We start from the raw sequence: 10763 nt of genomic DNA, 5'->3' as shown, positions 1-10763 counted from the left end.
ACATCTCAGTGGTTTTTATTTTTTCGTGGAGTGTTTGTTTTTTCGTAAAATCTATTAATGGTTCCCGTGTGACAATGTTTTACTTTTTTTATCCTTTTGACTGGTTGAAATTATCTTAATAAGAGATGTTCATTTTGCATTTTCGTATGTATGTCATTGGTTGCGTTTATAACATTTTCCAACAATTAATGCTTCTATATGTTATTGTATAGTTTTTTTAAAGTATTTATTTTCTAAATGAAGGAAACGCCCGAAGTGGAATCCGTTGATTTGTTTTCTGACTTGAAAGAAGATGGTGTTTGGTATTCTATTATCTTTGTTAGCTTTGAATTTGTATGGCACGACAAAGACTTAGACAGATTGATTGTTGTGCTTCTCGACCAACAGGTAACCTCATAACATGTTTACTAAACTTTCGACTTATAACTTAATTTTTAATATAATTTATTGAAATTCCTTTTACATGACATTGTTTAGAGGCAGAAGATTGCAGCAATTGTGCCTATAAAGTTTTCTAACTTATACTCATTTAGTAAGATGGTTGGTGGACTATATTCTCTGTCCCAATTCAAAACCGAAAATCTCATGTATCATGAATATCCAAGATATGAAGGCTACATCATTGTCTCAACAAACAAAAAAATCGTATTTAATGAATTCTCAAAACTAACACCATTTTTAGTTCATCCTCCTAAAGGTTTTGTTTTCTACCCGTTAACACCATGCATTAAAACATTAGCTCATGACAGAAGACATGAAAAGTATATTGTTGGTAAGTTAAATTTCTTTTAACCTTGGGTCTAACATGTTATTCTTTAAACTTTAATTAAATGAATTACATATTAGTTATTAAGATTTTTTGTTTAAACACTTATTTGAAATTTTTGTTTTATTATTTGTACCTTTTGTAGATGTTGTTGGAAGAATAATATGTGGCGAAAGAGACAAAAAGAAACATATGTTTAGGTTATTCCTACAAGATTTCACGTAAGTCAACTCTTTTGATGAGTACACATTATATAAAACTACCTATTTAACATCAAATTAAAATATAACAGAGGACATGTTATTGAAATGGAATTGTATGACATGAGAGGATTGGGATACGTTACAACTCGAATGAATATAGAAAAAAAGTGTATAATTTACGTTGCCCGGGTCAAGTTGGTTTATTGCAACACCAGTAAGTTTTTTATTTTGTTTTATTTTGTATCTTAACTTTTAAGTTGTCACAATTATTTGTTTAAAACTCTATAATATACCTTGCAGGAAACATTTTGAGATCAACGGATTTGAGTAACATCATTTTTTCGCCTACAATTCCGGAATCACATCTTATTGGTTCTAATATTCGGTCATCTATTCCATGTGATTGTATTTTAAAATGACCACTTTATTATTTTACGTTACATTGCATTGTTTTACTTATTTATATGTATACTTTTTAAACATTTCAATGAGATGTTAAAATGTAGTGTTATTTGATGTTATCATTTAAATATTTTTTATCTACGTCTGCATTCGATTTATATGATAGTAGTTGTTCCATATATTTGAACTGTTCTAGACTTTTATGAAATTAACATAAATTCTTTCGTTCACACTTTATTTAAATAACGATATTTTTGTAGGATTTACAATACACGTTTTATAACATTTTAACATTGGTTTGTAAATAAGGATTTCAAATGAATATAAGGTTGTTTATATAATATTATCTGTGAATCTGTGATTCATTATTTAAATTGATAACATACCAAAAATACAACAAATATAAATATATAGTATTAAGAAATAGGATATTCTAAATTTGTAAACACTTATTAATCATAAATCAAGATAATCTACACAAATCTTTCAAAACTCTTGCATTAGCATTAAAATTATATATGACAACTTTTTAAAATTTTCGTATATTGTAATCATGCTAAAATTAGATATTTACTAAAATACTTAAGAAATGCGTATTTTTTTTGTAAATAAAATATTGTTATCATCTTTCCAAAGAAATGATATACATTGGTAAGATAAATCCATCATATCACCTATACTATCTAAACAATCAACTTTTACATTTTCCATTTATTTATAAAAATATATACACTCAACCGTATATGAGATTGTGTTGTCACTAATCAACCTATTCGTTCCTTTCAAAGATGTATGTTTCTACACCATTAACCTTCACACAAACCAATAAACCCTATTGATCTTCATCTTCTTCATAGGATCTTCATACCACTCTTCATCGGTAATTCTCAATATTTCATATTTACTTTATTTTGATTTTGTTTTTTCATCAAGTTTGTTAACAAGTCTGAGTCTTTCTCTGTTTGGTGTTTCGAGATCTTATATCTTAGTCTACGAATCGTTATTTGCTACATAATGTGTTTGTTTTGATGTTTTACTTTTGATTGTACTGTAAACTCAAAGCATTATCTACAGAGTGTGTTTTATATATTTTCATGAAGTTGTATTTTAGGGTTTGTTTGCCGATTAATGTTCATGTATAAATCTGATGAATGTTTAGGTATACTGTTGTTTTACAGGAGATGAATGTTTGTTCTATGTCTTGAATCTTAGACAAGGATCTGCTGATTTTGAAACCTTTTTGATGTTTTTTATTTTAGTTATTATTAAAACTTTATACCGATTATTATTTTAAATGTTTGCATGTCATCATATTGATCTTTCAGAATCTAAAAAAAGTGTTTATGAATCTATGTTTTTTTTATCTTTTTTTTTGTTTTACAGTTTTGACGTTTGTTTGGTATTGCATTCATAAGGATTGAGTCGGTATCCATAAAGTTTTTATTAGACTTTGTACAGAATCTTATTAATGGATTTTGATCACGAATAGCCTGAGATTATTGTTTCATTTGAGGATTTCATGGTTTGACTGTTAATTGTAAAGTTAGTTTTTTTAAGTTTTCTAATAAAAAACAAATGGCTGTTAACTACATGTTTAAAGTGTAGTGAACCTTTTGTCGAAACTATCTTTTACCTTTAAGTTGGATCTTTTATGTCATGATTACTATCATCTAGGTAGTATTCAGTTTGTTTATTTTATATCTTAGACTAGAATGAATGTTTTCATACTTTGTTTTTTTTATTCAGTCTTATATTATTGTTTTACGGTCCTTATATATGTAATATATAGATCGTTTAAGATATTTTATACAATTTTTGTGAATTACTGATGTATTTGTTGTTGATATTGATCTTACATTGTTTGAAATGTATTTATTAAAAAAATATATCTATTTTTGTAGTATATGTTTTCCAAAAACTGCATCATTGAATGTATATATGCTGTTGGGTGAAATATTGATTTATGATAAATCTATATTTATATTTAATAAATTTTTATAATTATCATTTTCACTTAACTCTATTTCAGTTCAGTTGCTGGTTGGGTTAATAATGGGAGACAATTCCGATGATGAGGTTCTTGAAATATCTCGTGATCAGTTCGTTCAGAAAGTAGACGAGGTACACTACTAATATCTATAAACACATTTCTGATTATTGGTTATATGGGAGTTATTATTTTGCATATTTTCATTTTTAGGCCTTACGTAAAGATTATGGCTTCTTTTATTCAAATGAAGAACCAAATGTCCCCAAGGTAATCGTATCTTTTTTATGTGAATTAAGAAATGTGCATTTTCTATTGTAATGTAAAATGTGGCTTTTTAACAGGATAATTGTGTTCCGGAAAAAGATACTATCACCATGGATCAAATTGGAAATACAAGGAAGGTTAAACATCATGACGTTGAATGTACTTCCATGGGATTTATATCTCAAGGATCTCAAACTCTCACAGAAGATGTAAGTTTTTAGATTCATACAAATAATATTATTTTGTTAACAACCATATGGTATCGTTTTAAAGATATCATTTTTTTCAATCATAAAGGCAAAGGAAAATATAAAGTCGGCTGGTAGTTCCAAGTATAAGAAGCGTTTAGATGGAGACAATTGCGCACAAAACACTATTCCTGAAGATCCGGGAGTTTTGAACTTTACACGTAAAGGAGAATACAGGCTGGTAAAATTTTTGCTAAATAAATATTTACATTTACATTTTTTATCCTTAGTATTGGATATTTAAGATTTAAACTGGTAAATAAACATTTTTACGTGCAGCGTCTTCCGGTCGGGGTTTCAAAGCGCGCTGGTTTTACAAAGAAGCTTCATACTCTGAACATTGAAAACATGCAGGGCCAAGTTACTACTTACGAAGTCAAACCGGAAAGGAACGGAAAAGCTTTACGCTATTCAGTCATCGACTGGCCTGTGTTTATGGCCGAGAATAACTTGAATGACGGCGACATGCTTGATTTCACTTATGTGACTTCAAAGAAAACCGTTATCTTAAAAAATGTCCGACATGTCTAAGCAAAAGTGCAACGAACTTTCATTAACTGTCTTTACAACAACTGTTGGGTCTTTGTTTTGGTAACTATCCTTTGAACATGTAACCGTATGCACTTATTTTTGTTGTGGACTTTTGTATGTTAACTAACTTTTGTGTATATGTTTAGTGTTTAACTTTATGTTTGATTCTATAACTAGAAATGTATAACAATATTCCAGAATGCTATACTGTTAAATATATTAGTTAGGAGTCAATTGTCAAATTTTCAATTGACAGTTGATTTCATACTTTCGTTTAATATTTCTGATATAATCAATATACTGTAGTTGATTATTGTAATTCAAAGCATACCAAAAATACAAGAACTATTCTTGGAAAGGTCAAACTATAGGTAATTTTAAATTTGGAATAACTAATCAAACATAAATCAAGAAATTTTTTTGCAATTTAACTTGATTTCGTATTAAATTGATTCCATAAATATGTAAACCACTATTTATATTGAACGAAAACTACTATTTCGTATTCTATGTAACCCTATAGTTTGTTGGTTTACTTCAGGCTTATACATTTTACAATTGTATCTTCTTCTTCTTCTTATTGCGCTAACCTGAATCACATTTCCGGTGATGTCAAAAAGATCGAAAAATGAAAACGTGTCTTCTTCATTAAAAGATGTACAGAACGAGAACATTGCAAACCGTAAGTGCCATTTCATTGATTTATCAAAATAAAGTATCAATTTCGCGATCATGTTCCTTAATGTTAGTTGTCTTACAAACAACATGACTACACCAATAAACATCCGTCGTTTTTCTCTATCTTCAAACATCACAAATTCTAGCAACACACCTACTATTCTACAAAGTTCTTCTTTACAGAGGATGTCGTCTGGAAAACGTAAGTTATTAAGTAAACCACGAGTTACTACTCCTATACCAATGATCGACTTGACGACAGAGGAAACTACAGATGATGCAATTTACAAAGGAGTTTCAACAGGTATAAGATCAATTATTTTATTTATTTAATTAAGTAAATAGTATATATTTTTTTTATACAAACTTATACTTCGTAAAGTAATATTCTTTTTTTGTTCAACTAACATTACAGATTATTTTGATCATGGTGACCAATGTATTACCTGTGAAATATGCAATGCTAAATTATGGGATGCTGAAAAAGGAAGGGGAAGAAAAGAGAAAGGAAGAATATGCTATTTCTTATGTTGTGGTTATGGCAAAGTAGAGCTACCAGATTATAAAGATGCTGTTCCAAGTTATAAGAAACTTTTTACGTATAAGGATAAAGAAAGCAAACATTTTTTGAATAATATTCGACGGTATAACTCCATGTTTGCTTTCACGTCAATGGGTGGTAAGGTTGATCACACTGTCAACAGAGGTAACGGACCATTTTGCTACAGAATTAGTGGAGAGAACTACCACAGCACTGGAAGCCTGCTTCCGGAAGACGGAGATCAACCAAAATTTTGCCAGCTCTACATTTTCGATACTGACAACGAACTTTCCAACAGACAATCCGTTTTTAGGTAAATATAATAAAGTATAATTTTTATTCCCATCAAATCTTTCTATAATATATTTTTTATTAATATTGATGTTTGTTGACACTCCGCTATTTTTTTAATCAGTCGTTCCAAGGATTCATCATCCGCGAGTGTCGCTGAACTTGATAGTAAACTGATTGAACATATAAAATGTGTTTTAGATTCAGAAAACCAGTTGGTAAAAGCTTATAGGATGGTTAGAGATTGTTTTCATGAAAACCCTGATCTTAATCTGAAGCTTCGTCTGATTGGTATTAGAGAAAAGGATGGACGAACGTATAATTTACCAACTTGTGGTGAAGTTGCTGCTCTAATTGTGGGGGATATTGCAAACACAATCAACAATAGAGATATAGTTATTGAAACGCAGACAGGTACTTTGAAAAGAATTAGTGAATTGCATCCTTCATACCTTGCACTTCAATATCCTATTTTATTCCCTTACGGAGATGATGGTTACAGAATTGACATCCCTCATCGAGGTGTCGTAGACGTAATCAATAAGAAACGTCCAAATTGTACAATGAGAGAGTTTTTTTGCATATCGTGTGCAAGACAGAATTAATCAGTTTTCATTGATTCTAAATTCAAGGAGACTCTTTCAACAATTCTTGGTTGATGCGTATACTATGATTGAGAGCGAAAGGCTTAACTACATACGACTTCAACAAAAGAATCTAAGGTCAGATAGCTATGAAAGTCTATGTGAATTAAGAAATAAGGGCCAGCAAGACATATCTAAGGTTGGAAAACGAATCTTTTTGCCCTCTTCGTTTACCGGTGGCGCTAGATATATGATGCAAAATTATTTAGATGCCATGGCTATCTGTAAGTGGTTTGGTTATCCGGATTTTTTTATAACCATCACGTGCAATCCAAAGTGGCCTGAGGTAAAAAGGTTTCTTAGAGACACAAATCTTAAACCTGAAGATAGGCCCGATATACTGACGAGATTGTTTAAAATAAAGTTGGATTCAATTTGCAAAGATTTTAAAGAACGCCATCTATTTGGAAAAGTTGCAGCAGGTATTTTATCAAATTCCTTTTTATATACATATTAGATTTATTTAAGTCTACTAATGATTTCATTTTATACAGTTGTTTACACAATCGAGTTTCAAAAGAGAGGATTGCCTCATGCCCACCTATGCTTATTCTTAGAAAATGAATCCAAACTTCCAACGGTAGACCATGTTGATCCATTTATAACTGCAGAAATCCCTGATGAAGATGAAGATGCAGAATTATATGCGCTTGTGAAAGACTATATGATTCATGGTCCATGTGGTAACGCTAATTTAAGTTGTCCATGTATGGTTGACAATAAGTGTTCGAAGGGTTTTCCAAAGAATTTTCAAGATCATACTACACTGGATTCAAATGGATTCCCAATATACAAAAGAAGAGATAATGGTGCTTATGTAGTAAAAAATGGAATCGACTTAGACAACAGAAGTGTTGTGCCATACAACAAAAAACTTTTGAAATGCTACCAGGCACATATAAATGTTGAGTGGTGCAATCAAGCCGGATCAATTAAATATTTGTTTAAATATATAAATAAAGGCCCTGATAGAGCAACCGTTGCTGTTGTCCAACATGATAATAACAATGAACAACTAGAACAAGACGAGGTCAAAGAATATTATGATTGTAGGTATATATCGGCTTGTGAGGCATCTTGGAGGATCTTCGCCTATGATGTGCATTACAGGACTCCTTCTGTTATGAGGCTGCCTTTCCATCTGCCTGGAAAACAACCTGTTGTTTTTGGACCCGACGAGGATATTAATCAAGTCCTTAACAAACCATCTGTCAAAGCTTCAATGTTTCTTTCCTGGATGGAACGTAACAAAGACCCGAATGACACATTGGCCCGTACACTAACATATGTTCAGTTTCCAAGTTGGTATGTATGGAAGCTTGATAAACGTTGTTGGGAACCTAGACAAAGACATAAGTCAATTGGGAGAATTCACGCTGTAAGTCCGTCTCTTGGGGAAGCATATTATTTAAGAATTCTTCTTAACAAAGTGAAAGGACCAAAATCTTTTGATGATATTAAAACAGTTGATGGTAAGGTATATGATACATTTAGAGATGCATGTTATGCACTCGGTCTTTTGGATGATGACGCAGAATACATTGAGGCAATCAAAGAAGCAAATGAAACAGGATCCCCTTCGTATCTTCGTAATTTATTTGCTACTTTGCTATTAACAAATACGTTGTCCAGACCTGAGGTTGTATGGGAAAGCACATGGAGATACATGACAGACGACTTTATCTACAGACTTAGAAAATATCATCGTCTTACAGGTAATTGTTTTAAATAAATTGTTGTTATTATCCCCTTTTTTTGTTTTTGGTTGCGTTATATATAAAAAAAAAAACAATTTTCATTTAAAGAAAACATGGTTTTGTGTTTCATTTATGCTATATGGTTTGGTTTATTAAATATTTTTTGATTTCATAACATGATAATATATTTTTTTTTCAAATTTTTAACAGATTTATCAATTCCAGATCACCAACTTAAAAACTATGTTTTGAGTGAAGTTGAAAAATTCTTAGCCAGAAACAACTCATCACTCAGAAGATTTGAGACAATGCCGTACCCAGATACTGCGTCTATGTCTGATTCAGACAATCGTTTGATTAACGAGGAGCGTATTTACGACCAAACGAATCTTCAAGTTGAATTTAATAATCAACTTAATTTGCTAACTGAGGAGCAACGGTCAGTTTTCCAACAAATAATCAACGCAGTTGAGAGTAACAAAGGTGGGGTTTTTTTTGTGTACGGCTATGGTGGGACCGGCAAGACCTTCTTATGGAAGACATTATCTGCGGCAATCAGATCAAAAGGTCAAATTGTATTAAACGTTGCTTCAAGTGGCATCGCGTCGTTGTTATTGTCTGGTGGCAGGACCGCGCATTCCAGGTTTCGTATTCCATTGAATCTTACTGAGGATTCAGTTTGTCATATAAAACCGAATGGAGATGTTGCTAGACTACTACACGAAACAAACTTGATTATATGGGATGAAGCGCCTATGGTCCATAAGCATGCATTCGAAGCGTTGGATAGAACAATGAACGACATTTTCAATATCGAAACTTCAAACAGATCAAACATCCGCTTTGGAGGGAAGGTTATTGTTTTAGGAGGCGATTTTAGACAGATCCTTCCTGTTGTTCCAAATGGTGGAAGACAAGAGATTGTCAATGCCTCAATAAGTTCGTCTTATCTGTGGAATACATGTAAGTTGCTGAGATTAACAAAAAACATGAGGTTAACAGTTGGAAGTTCAGCATCCAACGCTGAAGAAATAAAACAATTTGCCAAATGGCTTTTGGATATAGGTGAGGGAAATGTTGGTGGTCCAAATGATGGAGAAGCGTCAATTGAAATACCAAGCGACCTTCTAATCACTGATACATCGGATCCCATTTCCACTTTAATTGATTTTGTGTATCCTTCAATTCTCGAATACTTCAACAATCAGAATTATTTCAGTGAGAGGGCTATACTTGCACCTAAGAACAAGGTTGTGCATGAAATTAATGATCGGTTGTTGTCACTATTCCCAGGAGAAGAACGAGAGTATCTTAGTTCAGATAGTCTTTGTCAGTCTGAAGATCCAAACGCTACACAACAAAAACTATACTCTCCTGATGTGCTTAACGGTCTTAAAGTATCCGGCTTACCTAATCATAGGCTAGCACTAAAAGTAGGCGTGCCGGTGATGCTATTACGTAACATTGACCAACAAAATGGGCTTTGCAATGGTACACGACTACAAGTCAAAAAAATGTATAACCGTGTAATAGAAGCCGAGATAATATCCGGAGGGAACATAGGCACACGCACTTATATACCAAGGATTAGTTTGATACCTTCTGATAAAAAAATTCCTTTTGAGTTTCAAAGGAGACAATTTCCGTAGGCTGTTTGTTTCGCAATGACTATTAACAAGAGTCAGGGACAATCACTGTCTAGAGTTGGTCTGTATCTGAAGCAACCAGTTTTCACCCATGGTCAGCTGTATGTTGCTTTATCAAGAGTTAAAACCAGACAAGGAGTTAAACTTCTGATTTTGGACAATGACGGCAAACCTACTAATAAAACGACAAATGTAGTTTACAAAGAAGTATTTCGTGACTTGTGATCTCCATGTACTCATTCATCAAACGATCTTACATTCCGTGTAACTGTTCCATAAAAATCATAATAACATTATTATGTTCCATACACACAATATTACACAAATTTGCATCATCATGTATCTCGAGATATTACATTATTTGTCTCATTGTAGTTTACTAATTTATTATTACTTGAACGTTTATTTAATTCAAACGATTACTTCAATAAATTAAAGTTATTCATTTGTGTTTTAGTCCACCCGCGAACCTCGCGGGTTCTTAAACTAGTTAACAATATATAGGCCCTATGTTGGTTTTAAATGGTGATTCAATGCGGATAAAAAGGAAAAGAAAAGAATACTTTGTCATGTCAGGGGTTTTCCACTAAGTGGTTTCCTCCTAGGGATATCTCAGGTTCGATTCCCACTAAGTGCAAAATTATGTAAATATGGGAGAACAACTCTGGAAGGGATTCGAACTTGGGGTGAAGGGTTTAAACAGCATATGTTGGCCACTTGGCCCTTTGGAGTAAGCTGGAAATCCAGTTGATCTACCGTTAAAAAAAAAGTAAAATAAAAAAATGGAAATTGTATAAGGTATATAATCAGGTATACATGTATATGTTATCAGGTAATTGGTTTGGGTAAACGGGTATATCAC

The 10763-nt window shown here is 32.1% G+C and overlaps 1 protein-coding gene across 1 annotated transcript; it reads left to right on the top strand.

Moving 5' to 3' along the window:
• The first annotated feature begins 6583 nt into the window (after positions 1 to 6583).
• LOC110867128 lies at positions 6584 to 9904 on the top strand. The gene is made up of 3 exons (XM_022116265.1): positions 6584 to 6980; positions 7053 to 8273; positions 8466 to 9904. The coding sequence occupies exons 1-3, from the start codon at positions 6584 to 6586 to the stop codon at positions 9902 to 9904; spliced, it is 3057 nt and encodes a 1018-aa protein (XP_021971957.1).
• Positions 9905 to 10763: the final 859 nt, after the last annotated feature.

Source organism: Helianthus annuus, chromosome 7 (assembly GCF_002127325.2).
Source record: "Helianthus annuus cultivar XRQ/B chromosome 7, HanXRQr2.0-SUNRISE, whole genome shotgun sequence".
In the NCBI taxonomy this organism is placed as follows: Eukaryota; Viridiplantae; Streptophyta; class Magnoliopsida; order Asterales; family Asteraceae; genus Helianthus; species Helianthus annuus.
The sequence above is the reverse complement of the archived record's forward strand: the minus strand, read 5'-3'. Positions and strand labels throughout refer to the sequence as shown.

Coding starts and splice junctions, on each gene's coding strand:
- LOC110867128 (XM_022116265.1), top strand. CDS start 6,584: ATGATTGAGAGCGAAAGGCTTAACTACATACGACTTCAACAAAAGAAT. Junction 6,981..7,052: donor ATTTGGAAAAGTTGCAGCAG/GTATTTTATCAA, acceptor CATTTTATACAG/TTGTTTACACAATCGAGTTT. Junction 8,274..8,465: donor AAAATATCATCGTCTTACAG/GTAATTGTTTTA, acceptor AATTTTTAACAG/ATTTATCAATTCCAGATCAC.